Source organism: Buteo buteo, chromosome 10 (genome assembly GCF_964188355.1).
Source record: "Buteo buteo chromosome 10, bButBut1.hap1.1, whole genome shotgun sequence".
Lineage (NCBI taxonomy): Eukaryota > Metazoa > Chordata > Aves > Accipitriformes > Accipitridae > Buteo > Buteo buteo.
This window is the reverse complement of record NC_134180.1, coordinates 7,264,394-7,281,841: the sequence shown is the minus strand read 5'-3', so window position 1 is coordinate 7,281,841 and position 17,448 is coordinate 7,264,394. Positions and strand designations below refer to the sequence as shown.

The window sequence follows — 17,448 nt, the reverse complement described above, 5'->3', positions numbered from 1 at the left end:
AGCAGCGAGCACAGCCAAAACCGACAGCTTTTCTGAACGATCACTCTTGTGATCCTCTTTTCTTTTGCACCCTGCTGCTCTCTGCCTATACCCCGTGCCAAGGGTTTCCCAGCGGCAATGGGCATGCCGTGGGGCCAGAGAGAACCCGGCTCTGCCCCCACAAACCCCCCAGCGCAGGGCGGTCAAGTGCTGCAGAGGTGCCAGGACTTTGTGCTGCTCCCAGGTCCTGCTTCCCTTGCTGCTCCGTGTACGCCTGGCGTGGGACAGAAACTCTCAGCCTCTGTCAGGTTGAGGGGTCCAGGCGCAGGAACCAGGGGATGCCTGGTAGGGAAACCTGGCAGGCAAAGGCTGCTCCAGAGCCTCTGGAGGCAGAGGGGCAGCTCAGAAACAGAAATGAGATGGGTATCGGGTAGAAGGTGACTCAGGCAAACAGCTTGCTGGAAAGCGTCGCCATCCAGCTCGGTTGCAGCATCCCAGCCGTGTGACAGATGAAGCCAGGCAGCACAGCCTTGTGTGGCACAGTCCAGGCTGGAGCCCTCGCAGGCAGATCCTTGGATTCATGGGGAAGCAGCCCAGGCCCAGCAACGCTGGGGGTCTTTGTGGAGGCCAGGGCATTGCAACAAGGTGGGGGTCCCCTCAGGAGGAGCCCCCTTCATCTTCCCAGCTCTGGGCACGGCTCTACACCGTGCACCAGCTCCGTGCAGGCACCGCCATCTGCAGGCAGCGGCTCCGGGGCCAGCTCTGGGCCTCTGCCAGCACCAAGAGCACAGCACCGTGACTCCTGAGGGAGCAGCAACCCAACCACTACAGTCACCCATACCCAGCAGGACTGCACCCTGCACCCACCCCTCGCTGGTGCACATCAGGGCAGGGAGCCACATCCCTGCACCCACATGTGCTCACCCAGCCCAGGTTCAAGCAAGCTGTTGGTTAACACGTGGAGAAATCAGCAGCGGCTTCTCCGCCCCGAGCAGCCAGCAATGGGACCAGAGCAACTAACTCACGCCTGGCTGCTCAGGAGGTGCAGACAGCCCCCAGCAAAACAAAACTCGGCCTACACCTCCCTTGTACAGAGCATTGGCGGCACCTCTGCCCTGTGCGAGGGAGGAAAAGGGGCTCTATTTGAAATGCAGCGAAGGAGTTACTTACAAAAGTGCTCCTTGGAGCCCCATGCTGGCCTGTGGGAGCAGACTCTTCCTTGCCTTCCTCTTCTTTAGGCAAGCAGCATTTGCAGCTCAGTGCCCTGTTAATACTGACACACACAATGGGGGACACGTACTCCACTCCCAGTTTGTTCTGCTTCACGTGAACAGCATTACCACAAAACTGCCCCATAAAAATCTGCCCATGCACCCACAAGGCTCTGCCCATGCTAAGGTGGCTGCCTGCCCACATCCAACAGGCAGAGACACATGCCAGCAGGGAAAGAGACCACTGCTACAACTAAAGTATAGTCTCTCTGCCAGAAAATGGCCAAGAACATGTTTTTCAACTAGTTCTGCCTCTAAAAAGGAGCCCTTATCCCAGGTGGCTTCAGCTATGGGGCCTTTACTCTCCTGTATCCCTGGAAGGAAAGAAAGCATCCTCTGAGATCACAGAAACAAGACACAGGAAACTCCACGCTGCAAAGTGGATTTTTCAGAAGCGTTTATTTCACTGCTGACACTGGGGCTGCAGTAGGCAACTGCTCACCCAGCTGCCCTTTGCTGCAGAAGCATCACTCCCCTCCAATCATGACAATCCACATATGGTCAGTGTCTGCTCACCTTTCAGAACCTACATTCCAAGACCTACATCACTGGGATATTCACCTGTTCGGGACACCACTTAAAAGGATTAAAAATAATGATAATAATAATAATAAAGCAATCTACAAAGTAACACTTGGAAGCATCATGCAGAAACCAGATGATTTTAAGACTACATGGCAGGTCAGATTTGCTAGGTTTATTGGACGAGCGCTAACTGCTTCCCTGCCAGTCCAACACAGCGCCAAGCTGGGGTGTTCCCAGTCAGGACAATAGCTCTGTTCCCTACCAGTGGCAGGAAACATTTCTAGGTCACAGCTTATACTTCCAAAACTACACAAGATTATGTGCTTGTAAAAGGTGCTGGGGAGTCCTGAAACTTCTTTCTGTGACACTGCCTGCTTCCTACCAAGTGGCAGACACTTGAGTGCAGAAGAGTGCCTGAGCTGTGGGGTTTCTTTTTTCTCTTTTTTTTTTTTTAAATAAAAACAAAAGCTGACTGGTAAAATGTTATTCTTAGCACAGGTGGACAAAAAAAAAAAAATAATTACATTACACTGGAAGTCTATAGATTGGCCCATAAGAAAGTAGCTATATACTATTGCCCCACAACAAGTTTTTCTTCACCTACAGTTTCAACTTCCCAAGTGAGGTAGGGAGAGGGTGACCACATGAAAAAAAGGTGGTGTTTCCAAAGGATTCCACTGTTTTTAAATTATCCTTTTGAATCCTTCATGTAAAGTTGAAGTGTTTTTTAAGGAAACACTGCTTTTTCTTCACAACATTCAGAGTTTTGGTTTTTTTGGTTGTTTTAGGTGGGGGAAAGAGGGAGAAAGAAAACAAGCATCCCAGAGATGAAATGCTGGCAGTTTTGACACATTTTGGAAGGAAAGCACAGTTATAAAAAGGAAGGAAATAATGTAGTGAATCTGCAGATAGAAGGGAAAAAAAATACAGAGTGCTGACATAGTTTGCACTGTGCCCACTCCAACAGCATTGAATTACACACCCTGTTCACATGGAAACATACTGTCATACACAGCTGTCAGGAGAGGGAAAGTAGACACTTAACAAACCTGTAGTTTAATTTTATAGGAATCGGTAATATAGAAGCCTTTCATTGCCCCTCCTAGTACTAGACAGAATGTATTTTAAGGCATAATTTAACATCCATTTCTTCCTAAAGCAATTTAAAGTGTAACAAGCCAACGTGTCAGACACAGATAACTCAACAACAGCTATTCTGACAGAGATGAAAGCTATTATATGTACAGTGCAGTATTTGCCTTCAAACAGGGGAGTCTTGTCTTTAAAAAAAAAGAAAAGAAAGAAAAACAACTGCAGACCCAGATTCTAAAAAAGCAAACATTGCCAACACAAGGAATGTTCATTAGAGTCCAGTTCCCACTAGAGCTACTCAATAGGAGGACATACAACGTGATTATGCTAAACCGCGCTGATTGACTGTTCCCAGAGCGTGCCCCCGGGAGGTGGGGGGCAGAACCATGGGAGGCCAAACTCTGCAGTACCCTAGTGCAAACTGCCTCAGAGGAAAAGCCTGTAGTCAACAAGCCTTTACACCTATTGTTAGGCTTCACTAAGAGGTGTAGTAGTCAGGTGTCACCTAACAATTTCAGGACACTCCCATAAAGGTGATGGTCCTGTGTGGATTCTAATGCACATCCCCCGTGAACAGTGTCCTGCACACATACACCTGACAGGCTACCGACTTTCCCTCTTCTGTGGCTGCAACTGGCTCACAGCCACCAGAATCTCACATAGACGATCAACATGATAAAAAACACAGCTACCGCTGCAAGTTTGGCGTAAGTGGAACGCATGTTCAGATACTTCGCATCCTGACGGTACTTCTTGGACAAACTGGACAAGCTGTTGGCCTTGGAATCCAGAGCTGTTAAAGGGAAAGGGGAGAGAAGTTAATCAAGATTAACCCAACCAGATGTTCCCCAAATGTTACATTAACTGAACAAGTTTCTCTGGAGCAGCTGGAAGCGCAGCAGTTTCACGCGGCAGCAGGCCCTGTACCTGTCTGCACTGCTCTAGTGCTTATCCTGCTGGGATGAGAGCCACTCAAACTGGTGAGATGCTGGTCTTGACCAAAATAAGCACCAGTACCTGCCAGGTGCTTTAGGATGCAACTGATCCAACCGAAACACCCTCCAAGTCCACTGCTTTTTCAGAACGTTCAGGGATTAGCAAGTCTTTCCCTCCAGTATGCTCTACCTAGCCAGCTGACTGAGGGGACAAGGAACCGTATGACAAATATCAGCTATTCCCTGTACCTGAAAGTGCCTCTCCTCGCTGTAAGACTTCCTCAATGTTGGCCACCATAATCCTCTGCACGTCCTGCAGCTCTGTGTTGATGGAGCCCAGGTTCCTCCTCGCCCGGCTATCAATGTAGAGCTTCTTGGTTTTCTGTATGTAGGTATCTGGAACAAGAAGGGGCTATCAGGAGGTAATCTTGCCTAACATAGAGCAGCCCGGCTGCTGAAGGAATGGGAGAACTACTGAGACAGCCAGCAGACTGCATGTAAATATTCACTGGAGCAAGACCAAGAGACTTAAAGCAGGAAATCTGAATCAAACGACATTTACCATTTCCCTACCACTTCTCTATTCTCTTGCTTAAAACACCCATTTCTCTAGTGCCAAGAAGAGGCTGAACTGTCAATTCCATAGCCCAAGCTGGAGAGGATCCTGTGGCTGCTGCTCCCTCCCAGCAAGAAGTTTCCTAACTAGCCACAAGTAGAGGGACCTCACCAAATTCAATGAAGGAATAGGGCCTGGAGACTGTTGGCACCTTCTTGCCATGTTGCTCATCAAACTCTGAATGCAAGTCTTCCAGATATGCAAAGGCCAGTTTCTTGGGGAATGCAGCTTCACACAGGACCAGGTAACACACTCCTTTCTCAATGATGTAGCTGAAAGAACAGCAAACAGAGCATTAATCAAACAATTTTGAATCTATGCTATCAAACACCACCCTGCACACCTTTAATCCTATGAGGCAATGAGAACTGGGTACAGGGACTTCCAGCTTCCCACATCTGGATCAGGTGTAAACCTTTCTACAAAGTAATGGCTTATTTTTTCCTTTACCTAAAATAAATTTTCCTGTAGCCCCAGACCTTATACCTGTGCCAACAGCCCTGAACTTTGACTTTACCAGAATAAAAGTTGGCCTGTGAGTATCATTAGCTTAACAAAATACCAGCAACAGAAGTGTTAAAATTTGGAGTAAAAAAGGGAGGACACCCTCCCTCCCATAGTCAGAGGGAGGGAAGCACAAGAAAGTTTGCCAGCAGAGTAGAGGGGAAGGTGGCCAACACAGCTCTAAGACAATGCAGCACAGCCAAGTACCTGAGGCCCACAAATGGGAAGCTCTGCCATGAGATTAGGGGACACACAAGAATTTGGTTTCAGCATGCTAAAAAAACCATCCAGTGACTGCCAGCTCCTGCTTTCCATTTTGCAGGGCTAGCTATCCCACTCCCTGCCAACATCAGGCTGTTGGTGGGGTTTCGCTACCCACATGCATGATCCGAAATGCAGCTGGGGAAAAATATTGGTGCTAGATGGGTTCTGGTGACTTCCCCTATAGCTTTGCCATGGGTAAGGATGACTGTGCTACCAGCTCTTTGGCTGTGACGTGAGGCGCTCCAAAATGTATGTTGGAACAGGATCTGGTATTGCTGTGCAACACTGCTTGGTTTGTTCTGTAGCTGAATGCGCAGAGAGGTTCTCTTCTCCTCCCACTGCCCCATCCCCATTACATCTAATTTTTAGTTGTTCACAGAGGTTTAGTGCTGACCTTGTTTCAGTGTGAGCTCCAGTGCCTCCATCAGCACTGAGAAGAAGGGCCTTTCATTATAATTCAGCTAAAAAGCCTACTGAAATAAGGGTAAGATAGACCAATCTTGAGATTATTTAGGCTTCGCTACAACTGTCTGCTGCTGCACATTCCCAACTACATTTTCTTCCTCGTTTAGCCAATAGAAAAATAAAGACAACAATATTCCCACCAAAACCAAGAGAGTGGAGACAGTAGATAGCCCTGCATACACTTTTGAATGCTTATGTGTACTATTCAGGGTGGAATTTAAATGCTACTTTTATGTTACCTTCCTTTGACTTTCTGCATAATACCATTATGTAGCAGTCTAGTTAGCATAAAGATTAACAGTGTATTAAAGAATTGACCCAGTCACGAGGGCACTGTAGTTAAATAAGTAGCTTAAAATTTTGTTAATAGCTGCATCAGGCTTACAAAACAACTTCTCCCTCACACTGTTTTTCCAGATAGCCCCAACAGGTCCAAGTGCTTTGAATTAACCATCCTCAACTGTTTCTGAGCTCAGGAATATCCATTTCTCCTGCCTCTATATGGCCTGTGTGCAAATCCCACCAGCCTTCAAACAACAACCGACCCATCCCAACCAGAAGCAAGAAACTCCAGTTACTATAATCCATTCCACAAGTGTGCCCCCATGAGCCCATGCTTTTATTCTTTTTTATGTCCCTCAGCTTGGACTGCATCAGTGCGTAAGACTAATCCTACAGTAGTACCTCATGCCTCTGTTCTTCCTTTACCCTTGGAAACCTGCTTGACAGCTTGGAGTTGCTACAAATCATCACCCAGAGCTTGATTTATCTACTGTCATGAACAGCAAGACTTGAAAAAAATCTTTTGAAATAAGGAAAACTCATGTTGACATAAGGAAAACTTCTGTACTCTGGATTTCTGCACACGGAGTACAGCCAGTAGGTTTCTTATAATTACCTTGGATCATTTTGAGAAAGAAAAGCTTTATCCTGGTAACAGTGGCAAAGGCCAAGGGTTGTTTTCAACATGACAGGTAAGAGCCACTTCAGCCATTCATCAGCCAAAGGTCAACTACTGACTGACAGCACAGCAGACTCCATCGGTGTTCTGTACCTGCACAGCCATGTACACCGAGTGCTGTAGCTGAACGTGTGACACAGCTTTTGGAGCCAAAGTCTAAATACCACATTTGACAGAAATTATCTCAGTGGTCATAGTTTAAGCTTCACATTTCAGCAAGACTAGGCTCTTCTCTGAATTGATCAAGCTAAAAATGTTCAACACCACCTCAGCAAGTTCAGCACTATCCGTAGCCACACTTGTAACTCTCATTCCACGAAATGCTCTACCCTGGTTTGTGCTGCCCTCAGCAGTCAGAGCTCTGATTTGGCAGAAAAAATGGTGTGCTGCGTTAACGAACAGCATGGCCATCAGTCAGCATTATTTTACGCTAAACCGCAAACTCCCCGATTTCCTCCCCTTCCTGTACTGTTATCTCAGGAGGTTTTCTGATCTGAAAGTATTCTTTTCATATAGGTCCTGCCTTAATGTCCCATCTTAAAGGACACAGCAGTTGAGTGCTTTGCAGCAGCTGTCAATTGCCTGTGGAACTTGTCTAACCTAACTAACTCAATGCAGAAGGAGAAACACTCCCTTTCCTGCTCATCTGACAGCCAGGTAACCTGTCTGATTCGAGACAGCTGTCAAAACATGAGCTTGCTCAAGTCCTCCCGCCTTGTCAGAACCAGTGACATTACAGCCACCATTAAGAGCCTTCAATTTCCTGGGCACTGTAAGTGGCACAGCCTTCCCAGACATCGCTCTGCTTGCATCATGGAAGCAAGACAAGAAGGGATTTACTATGATCCACGCAGACTCTTTCCCATAGGATCTACACAGACTGTTTCTGAAGGCTTCACTGCCAGTGGAGTTACACCCCTGCAGTGCCATGGAAACATTTAAACCCAGAGTTTTTAAATTCTAGAAAGTTTTAACTTCTAGAAGGAAGACGATACAGTTCAGCCTTTTGCAGTTAACTCTGGCAACAACACCCAAACCCAACAGGAGATAGGGATGGCCAGTCTATTTTAATCAGGGCTATCCTCTGACCACTATAACTCCCTATCAAAGGCAACTAGAAGTCAAAAGAAAAAAGATTTTTAAAATCTTGTCGCAGTTGATGTAAGCCAACCACAAGAAAAGTTGTCCTCAAAACCTCATGGCTTTTGCCAAAGATTGCCCTTCCAAAAAACTCCTGTTCCTGTCTTTTCATGTCACTGAATCTCTTAAGAAAGGCACAGGGCAGATTTGCTAAAGGGCCCTTCTTATAGAAACAGAGACCTAAAGCCAACCTTGCCCTGCATTCAGAGGCTGTCTCCCACTCACCCAGCCGTAAATGTGCACCCAGTCACCAGGGCTGGGGAATCGAGAGGGATCCTGCTGCCGGCAGTGCAGCAGAACTAGTGCCAAGCATGGGAAACCTTGGTGCATGGCTGGCAAAACTGCAGAACTCTGCCCTGGTGATCTCCTATGGCATCTGATCTCAGAGACTTCTAACAATTTTTTCTGCTAATAGCATATTTCTGATTCTTGACAAGATCTTGGGCTTGACTAAGTTCTCAAGGATTATTCTGCTAGATAATTACATGTCATGTAAAGAAGCATTTCCTTTCTCAAACATAAGCTTGCTCTCCTGCCCTTCACTGACTGTCACCTCTTCCTCCGTTTACTTGCCTTTCCAGTTCCCTTGCTATTGATTAGGGAGTAAGGATGTCTGACCCACATTCTCTGTAAGTTTTCATTATTTTATATTCAAGTTCCCTTGTTAGCGTACTGCCGGAGAAAGCCAAAAGTGCTTTTAAGTTGAGAGTTTCCAAACAGTTTAGGAAATTAATTAAACACACCCAACATATTTGGCAACAATAAGACTGAATCTACCAGAAAAGAGAAAAAAGTTTGTCAGATATTAAGGAAATAATAATATTAAAAAAAATCAGAGATGCTCTATGTGCTTCTAACACATGAAGCTAATGCATGAAAAGACACACCATCATGGGATATACAGAGAGGGAAATCTTGAGCAAGAGGAGCTTACAGTGGTACCGCCAAACTGCTTTTACCAAGAACATCACTTTTGTAAAAAGACGAGACACAGGATGTACAGAAAACGCACTGAAGGCATCTTAGAGGGTGCAAACAAACAGAAAAGCCTTAAAGGGAACAGATCCTACACTGTCTTCAGCAAAGGCAGAACTATGAACCTGGCTGAAAAACAAGCGCCAGACAGCAGTGTGGCAAGAAGTAAAAACTCACACGCTCTCCCCTCCGAGCAGCTATTACACTTCAGCTAGCAGGGCAGATAGTTCCATAGCTCACCCTCTCTCAGGCAGCCCAATTTCTAACAAATCCTCACTCTGACCCAGAATTGCCTTCACTTATTTCCGTGGCAGCAGAAGCCTGTTCCCCCATCACGCCTATAGATACTTACTGGAAAGCCATGGCTCCCGCTTCGAGAGTACATCTCGTGGGGGACTGCTCGTTCAGCTTGCGGAAGAGCTGCTTCGCTTGACTCTGGTACTGCTGTAGATCGCGGCCTGACTGAGAAGGGAGGACAGGCGGTTGGGGGCGGCTACTACGGGAGAAAAACCACCCGCTCTCAGGCGGGGGGGCTCGGGGGGGGACGACAGGCTCAGCCCGAGGAGAAGGAGCTGCCCCCAGCAGCACGGAGGCGTCTCTCCACCTCCCACCCGAAACCGCCGAGCGGGAAATGCTTCTGCAAGAGCCGCCCAACTTGTGAGAGGGGGCTGCGAGGGTCGGGCTGGGCCGGCTCCCCGCCCGCTCCTCACCGACACGCCGAGGCGGGCCCCCCGCCCGCGCCCCCCGCCCACGAACGGTCCCACCTGCTCGTCCTCCTGCATGGAGGCGGCCAGCGGGAGCCCATCCGCCACGCGGGCGATCATCGTGAGCAGCACCATCTCCGCGGCCCCGCTGCGGCCCACCCGCCGCTCAGACCCGCAGCCGTCTCCTGCCCCTGCCACGGAGCTGGCCGGAAACTGCCACTGCAACATCCGGTCCCACCGCCGCCAGCAGCACGGGCACTTCCGGCCGCGCGCCAGGAAACCGCCCGGGCGGCAACACGACCCCGCCACTAAGGGGCCGCAGCGGGAGAGGGGGAGGGAAACACAGCAGAGCCGGGTGCAGCCACGTCCCCTTCCTGGTCACGCCCCCTCATCGCAGACACGCCTCCTGCACCGGAGCACCGCCCACAGACAAAGCCACACCCCTCAGCTTTAGCCACGCCCCAATCGCATCCGTATCCCGTGGCTCCGCCCCACCGAGCCCCCCACTGTGATTTAGCCCCGCCCCACCAGGCCCCGCCCCCTCACACGTGACGCCCCCCCCCCCGCCGGGGAGGGGCGGCGGCGCAGGCGGCGGCGGCGGCAGCGGCGGCCCGGTGGGCGCGCGCCAGGCCAGCAGCCATGGCGGCGGCGGCAGAACGGAGCCGCCTCAGCTTCCCCGGCGGTGCCGGGGCCCTGGGGCGGCCCGTGCCTATGAACCTTTTCGCCACCTGGGAGATCGACGGTTCCAGCCCGAGCTGCGTCCCCAGGTAACGGCGGGTGGACCCTTCCTCTTAAGCGGGCAGCCCCCGGGGCCTCGCGGCTGGGCGCGGGCCTCCGACCCGCGCCCAGCCGCGAGGCCCCGGGGGCTGCTCCCTCAGCCCCCCTTTCCCCTCAGCTTTGCGGTCCTTCCCTCCGTTTCAGGGTCTCTTCCCTCCCCTTTGGGGTGTCCTACCCCTCACCGTTACTACAGGGGTGGGCTGGGTTCCCCCTACCCCTTCAGTGGGTTTTGGGGTGTGGGGGGATGCAAGGATCCCCCGACCCTAAAAAGGCGGGGGGTGCTTCCCTCTCCACCAGGTCTGTGAGGGGGGTCATACTATGCCCCCCCCCCCCCAAAATCTGGTGTGGGCTCTGTGTTGGTGGGTGGGTTTGGGGTTTCCAGCTCCTTCTGAGACCGGGTTGTGCTCCCCATGCCCCATTATCCTGTGTGGAGTGTCCTGTTAACGGGAGCTTTGCCCGGTAAATGCCCCATGTCAGTTGCTTCGAGGTGGGCATCAGTTTTTCTTCTGTTAGTTTTTCACCTGCTCCCAGTCTCGAATCTTTCCCCACCGCTGGTGTGTGTGTATAAACACGCAGATGTGATCCCTGCCTGCGCTTTTTTTAGCCTGCATGGGAGGGATCCCTTTTAGTTTTTATAAAATTTGTGCTTTTCAAGTCTGGCTTTAACAGAATGCCTTTGAGGATTTAAACGTGCCGAAGATGAATCTTTGAAGCGCTCCTCTTTCTCTATCTCTTTTTTTTTTTTAAATGGGGACACAGCAAGTGAGCAAAAAGGGAACAGAGTCATCAGGCTGACCTCACAGGAATGTAAAGCTTTGCAAGCTTTGCAACCCCCCCAAATCCCACTGTCTTCTGTGCTGTCCAGATAGCAGGCTGGACTTGATGGCCATGGCCCCTGTCTTGCAGGGCTAGCAGCTTGCTCATGGGACTAGTAACTATCTTAGCTTAAACATTACCCACAGTCATAGTGCTTTGACATCGCAAGCGGGAAGATATAGCATGGGGTAGAAGAAAACCTGAGTCCTGCAATTGCAGATGATCTTGGTTTATAATAGCTTATCTGTGCTGACAGTGCCTTGGTATCTGTTGGGCAGCAACTTTCTGTGCTTGTGTCTTGTTTAGCCTTTCTTCTCTGCAGTGGGAGGTCTTGGAAGGGGAGTAGCACCAAGGGGAATGTGCCCCTCTTCAAGGAGTCCCTCTGCTGCAGAAGGAGTTGCCTGTGTAGGAGGAGCTGGAGAACAGTTGGTGCACTTTTGGTTTTTTGCACTGGATTCCAGTGCAGTTTGCATCAATCCTGGTGGTGTACAGAGGACTCGAAGGCCTTCTTGTAATGTCATTTTGAAACCTGTTCTCTCCATTGCACCCTTGACCTCAGGAAGGTGGTTGGGTTTCCAGCTCATCCAACCTAGTGCTTGTTAAACTGAAATAAAAAAGAAATGTCCGTCGCTGTCAAGGACTTTTAGTTCTGCATTATCATTTATGCTGATACTTGCAGATCTGAAAACAAGCTCACAACGTAGCTTGCTGTTTGCAAATCTGTAGATGACCGGAAAATGCAGTGTAAGGACACTGGCCTTGCCTTGATATAGTAGGGGGTGGGGATGCATCTGCACAGGACTTGGCATTTAGGGTGGATCCTGGGTGCTTGAATTGCATTGGGCAGGTGGGCAGCAGATTGCAGGCAGCTGGTCGAGGGGCCAGGAGGAATCTGGGTGATGCAAAGGACGTATGGGTATCTGGGCAGGTGGGGCAGAACTGGGGCTTGAGGGGGAAATTTTGGAGTTACTGAAGCAAGCTGTGAAGCAGGGGCTGGTGAAAGCGCTCAGATTGCATGCCCTGGGGCCTGAGGCATCAGTGAGAGAGCTGGGGCAATTAAGACCTTCTAGGAACATAGCTTTTGCATGAGGGAGTTTGTGTGTGGCGGTGGGTCCCTCTGGTTTCAGCCCTGTTGGTGCCATCACTTTTGCTTGCTGTTCCTGGATGCCCTTTTCTCCTAGAGCCCGGGGGGGATAAGCTGACAACCAGCTGCCGCATCTGGCCGCTGCTGACTGACTGAGCAGGTCTTTCCACAGCCCCGCTGGACCTGGACTGCCCCACATGGGCTGGGCAAGCGTGCAAGGGCTGCGTACGGGGTGCAGCGTATGGCAGGTCTGCAGTTGTAGCTGTGGGTGCCAAGTGTTTTTTTTGTTAATCTGAAGTGAAGACAGGAGCAGCTGAGGTTGCAGCTTCTGCAGTGATTTTAGTCTGATTGCACGGTGAGGTGTGTGCTATGCTGCATGTGCTGGGCAAACACTGAATTCTTTAGCAGCAGTGGGGGGGCAGAGCCTGGACACTCAATTCTGTTGTTTCTAATAATTTAACATGTCTTGTGATGCTACATTGGATCCATGCTTTGCATTTCATTACAGTCTTTGCAACAAACCTCTCTGTCAGAGAAGGCAGGAGTTTGAAAACCTTTAGGTTATATTACTGCCTCTGTATTTTAAGTTCCTGTTGTAATGATTTTTCCTGTGGCACAACAGCATTTAAGATTCTTTGTGTTAAAGTGAGAGAGACTGGGATGAAAACCGTTCTGCAGGGGAAACAATTTTCAAAATGAGCTTGTTGTTCAAGCAGACATCTGTTGGGACATGAAAGGAGGATGTGGAGGAGAGTGGGCCTTAGTGTGTGGTCAAGTACTGTGGAAAAGCCTTGGTGTCTTCTGAGATTTTTACCAGTTACAAGTTCCCCTCTGGGTTTCTGTTGACAGGATAGGCCTTCCTAGTTGAGAAGAAGCTTGAACTTGGCAGAAAGACAGAGGATTCATGGGAGAGGGGCATGTGTCTGGGGAGGGAGCGTTACTTCCTTCCCTTTTCTTTTTGGTACAATAAATCTTACCCCATTCCTAAACCGTTTCTCCTACAGTAAGCTGGAGCAGGAGGGGCTGGAAGGAAGCAGTGCCTGGAGCAGCCTGTGCTTGCATTGCCCTAAATTGTGTGGGTGGGTGTTGAGGTGGAGGGCCTCATGTGGCTGTGGTGTATGCTTCCCAGATGATGGCTGAGAACTGGACTGTAGGAGGGAGATCTCTAAAGCACTGCTCTTCAACGCACTCTTCTTTGGCGGGTGATGTACTGAAAACCCATTCAGTTTGGGTGGGGTGTCAGTAAAATCTGGAAGGCTGCCTTGGTGCGTCCATGGAGTTTCCTTGTGTGAAAAGGCTGTGTCTAAATTTAAGGAAGAATAATAGTGAAGAGTCATAGTGTTGTTCTGCAATTGTGTGTTTTGAGTGAAATACAAGGTTAGGTGGTGGTTTGCACGGGTTTGCCTTTCTCCTCTGCCATTCACAGAAATGATTTTCTGATTTCTTTCTTGAGTACATGTAGCTCCTGGGGGTTTTGTCTATAGTGCTTCTGAAATGCAAGTACTTTCTTTTAGTCATCCCAGAAATGTGACTCAAACTGTCTCACTATCTGGGTGTAACCACTACATACCAGAAGGGAGAGATGCCTACCTTTTTCTGCTGTTTCTTTCTTCTGTGCATTGAAATATTTTCCTTTGAGGAAGGTTACATTATATGCAAAGTTCTCCCTACTACCTGTAAAAACTGAGTGTGATCTTCTTGCTGCATGGCTGTGAGAGAATCAACACTTTCTCCCTCAGTTTCCTCACACTGAAAAGTAAGAATTATTCTGTGGATTTTGTTGGTTTTTTTCTTTCCAGTCTGTTGATGAAGCTGTGGGTGTGAATGGCAGGATGCAGTACTGTCCCATCTTGAAGGAACCTCGTGAGGAGATGGCACCATGGGGAGGCTGTCTAGAGGAAGAGTGGTCTTGGGGGGAAAGTTTTGTTGGAAGGGGGTCTGCTGGAGCAAGAGAAGGCAAGGGTTGGTGCTTGCATTCAGAATAAGTTTTGTTTTAGGCTACTGCCTTAATTGTCACATACTTGAGAAAGTTCCTGCTAAGCTTTGAACGGTAAAGTGAGGTTGAGTGTATTGAAACTGAACTGCACATGGAGCACGGGTGACTTGGTATCCCTTGGAGATATGAAGGAAGCCTGTGGCACAGACCTGGGAAAAGACAGTGCTGGAGATCTGAGGTTGTTTACCAGGCACTGCCTGACCATTTCTCATGTCAGCTCACCTCTGTAGCTTGCCTGCTGGATAAGGAAACATGAAGGAAATCCATGTGCATCCCCTGGACTCAAACAAGAGGTTGCTGGTGCAGAGATGTTACTGCTCAGCATGCTGCAGGATGGCCTCAAAGCACGTGGACTTTCACACTAGCCCTGGTGCGGACATCCCCAGGGGCAATGGAAACTGATTGGGGTGAGGCTGCAGATTCACAGCAGCTGAGTGAATCCTAACAATTTGTTCATGCCTCAGGCTGTGTGCTCCTCTCCCTGTGCCAGCTCCCATCTTTCATTGGTCTGTCTGGCTGTTGGGTTCCTGTAGAATAATGAGTTGCAGTGGTTTGCAGAGGGGTCTGCAAGCATGTAAAGGTAACAGCAGGGATGTGTGACCAGGAGGGATACCGTGAGGACTGCTGGGGCATGGAGCCACTCCAGCAATCAGCATATTTGCAACCCTATGTGGTGTTAATTCCCTCTCCCAGCCGAGTGCTGAGGGGGTTGTGACCTGTGTGATGTCCACGGCTGGCTGTTCTCTGTGAGGTTTAGCTGCAAACGCACTTGGAAAGGGGAGGCTTTGCCTCTTGGTACAAAGGATGCATGCCTACACTGGGAAAGGGAACTTCTCTTGGCCAGTGAGAGAATGTTCTGACCTGGCTTGAGCAATGACAGCTACGTGCTGTATCAGCAGAGAAAGGTGGATGACTTGCTAGAGTAATAATTATGATCAGGTGATGCTACATAATTAAAAATGCTGATTAATTCAGGTAGGGAGAGATGTTAAGTTAAATGTATCTTAACCTCCTGATCTAGTGGTATGCTAACATCTAGGAGAGAACTTTCGTTTGTTAGGATAACTGCTGGCACATGCATTGGGAGCTGACTGTAGATTTTCGGTACATTTGGAACTAGGAAAATGTCTAATTACTCAGATGACTAGGTACGTTTCAGAAGTGCTTATTTGGAGGCTTTGTTTTGACTTTGTTTGAATAGCATGGAATGCCTAACATTTTACCAATGAAGGAAATTGAATACAAATGAGCGCACAGGATAGGCTTTAAAAAAAAAATCACTAAGGCAATGCTGAATATGAGATGCATGAGGAAAACCATCCACAACTGAGCAATAGAGATGAAATGCTTGGGGTAAAGCACAGTGGCCAAAACCAACCCCTTTATTCTTAGGGCCAGGAGATCCTATTTCTCCTCCTTAGTCTTCGTGGAAGGGATCAAGACCAAAATAACATTACTTCGGGCAAGATCAAGTGATCCCTTAGTGCTCCCCATGTAAATCCTATCACAGCAGTTACTAAGTTTGTCACTTCGTATGATACTACTGAATGTAATTTGGACTCTTGTATTCAGTGGAAAAAAATTTCTGTCTAGAGGCTGAGTGGTTTGTTGGAGTCAAACTTCCAGTTAGACCTATTTTGAGTTGTCTTTTAGCTGACATAAGGTGAAGCTTGTGCATGTCAAGAACAGTCCTGAAAAAGTCTTAAAATCTCGAAGCTGTTAGTGAAAGGTCTCTGGATGGGATAGTGTGTGGTTTTCATCTGGACGCTTTGCACATGCCCAGTGTAGAAGGGCGTTGAGAGTGGAAGGAAAGGGCTGCTCTTTCGAAGGGCCTCTTTCCTTGCCTTCCACCAAGTGAAGCTGCCAAAGAGACCTTCCCCTCATGTTCTCTGGCAGGTCTGGCCCATGCTTCTTCAGCCCTGCATGGCGGGAGGTGACCCTGCAGCTGCTTTGTCCAAGAAATAAAAGCTCTGTTGAATGGAGCCGTTGATACTCCACCTTTCATCAGCTCTGAGCATGCGGGTGATTTCCGTGGCAAGCTTGTGGCTGTATCAAATTAACGATGAAATGATTTGCATAATAGATTAATCAACCAGCAACAAAACGTCCCTCTTTTCTGCCAAGAAAAGAAAAGCAACAACTCAGCTGTTACAAGAGGCCATTATGTTCCTTGCAACCCTTAATCTTTCTTTTTCCAAGAGCACTTCGTGTTTTGGCCTCGCGCAGGAAGCTGGCCTGCTCACTGGCTTTATTTGCGTCACAACTTGGCAGCTTTTTCTGATTCTTTTGGGCCAAATTTTGCCACCATTATGGTGACCTTCTAGGGAGGGTATTTCCTATGGAATTGGTGGCTGGCTGCCAAACAAGTTTGTATTGCCAGGTCCTCCATTAGTCTTCACCTTTCCATTGACTTACTAAAGAGAGTGAAATTCCTCTGAGCCCCTCATGCTCCTTCAGAACTGCCCCATTTCCCTGGGAAGTCGGGGAGCAGGAGGGCGAGGGGGAGTGGGGAGCCTCAGAAAGTGTATAACTGTGAGTGGGCAGGAACTGGTCACTGTATTTTATTTTTCCTGTGTTTCTACCTCCCTATAAGCCAGCAATATGAATTTCCTAACCAGTATAGTCCTCCTGTGGCTCCAGATGTGACATCTGCATGTCCTTCCTTGGTAGAAGAATGCCACCTCCCAAACAGTGCTGGGGGAGTTTTATTCCGAATGGATCCTAACGTGCAGATGATAAGAGGCTTAACTGCCTAATTGAATGTGATAGCGTGAAGCTCCTCTCATGGTGAGGTTTAATTGGATTATGGTACTGTACAGTGATGTGGAGGCTTGCAGGGCATGCAGCCAGCTTCACAAGGAGAGAGTGGATCCTTGCTAATCACTCATTTGTTTAAAACAATGAATTGCCTGGAGAGCTCTGATGGGCATGCAGCAGCCAGTAGCCTTGGAGGAGAGATTCCTCAAAAATGAGGGTTGTTGATGACTACTGCACATGTAGACCCTGCCCTTGGGTCAGTGCAACTGTAGTAGAGGGTCTGCGGATCTACCTGGTGAGCCCGAGTCTGGGGAAAGGAGGAGGAGATGAGCTCCTCGTGTTTGGAAAACTAGATGTGTGGGCCTTCTTGTTGAGTGCTGGAGTCTGGAACCCTTTTCCTCCTCTAGAACTACTTCAGCATTTCTTGCAGTGCTTTGCTTGGCTGTGTCACTTGTCAAGAGCTGTGCCTTACTTCTGAGGTGGCCTGCTCATTCCTTCTCATCTAGCAGCTGTGAGTCTGCAGGCCAGTCCGGCTTCAAGTGCAGTTTCTTGCAGGGCAATAACTACTTTTTATCAGGAGCTTAAAT

At 48.9% G+C, this 17,448-nt stretch overlaps 2 protein-coding genes across 11 annotated transcripts in view; one reads left to right on the top strand and one right to left on the bottom strand.

Moving 5' to 3' along the window:
• Positions 1–1,632: 1,632 nt before the first annotated feature.
• Positions 1,633–9,659, bottom strand: SEC22B (SEC22 homolog B, vesicle trafficking protein). The gene is made up of 5 exons (XM_075038401.1): positions 9,492–9,659; positions 9,080–9,189; positions 4,530–4,690; positions 4,052–4,198; positions 1,633–3,660 (listed from the first exon to the last, which is right to left on the bottom strand). Exons 1-5 carry the CDS (start codon positions 9,657–9,659, stop codon positions 3,506–3,508), a joined length of 741 nt encoding a protein of 246 aa, XP_074894502.1. The 3' UTR covers positions 1,633–3,505.
• Positions 9,660–9,977: 318 nt separating this feature from the next.
• Positions 9,978–17,448, top strand: part of PACS2 (phosphofurin acidic cluster sorting protein 2) — a 79,239-nt gene continuing 71,768 nt past the window's right edge. For 9 of the 10 annotated variants that reach the window (XM_075038400.1, XM_075038395.1, XM_075038394.1 and 6 more), the window contains exon 1: positions 9,995–10,198. In XM_075038400.1, coding sequence (XP_074894501.1) covers positions 10,071–10,198 — 128 coding nt within the window. In that variant the 5' untranslated portion in view covers positions 9,995–10,070. Of the gene's footprint in view, positions 10,199–17,448 lie in introns of all 10 variants that reach the window. The other variant, XM_075038399.1, reaches the window with a different exon arrangement.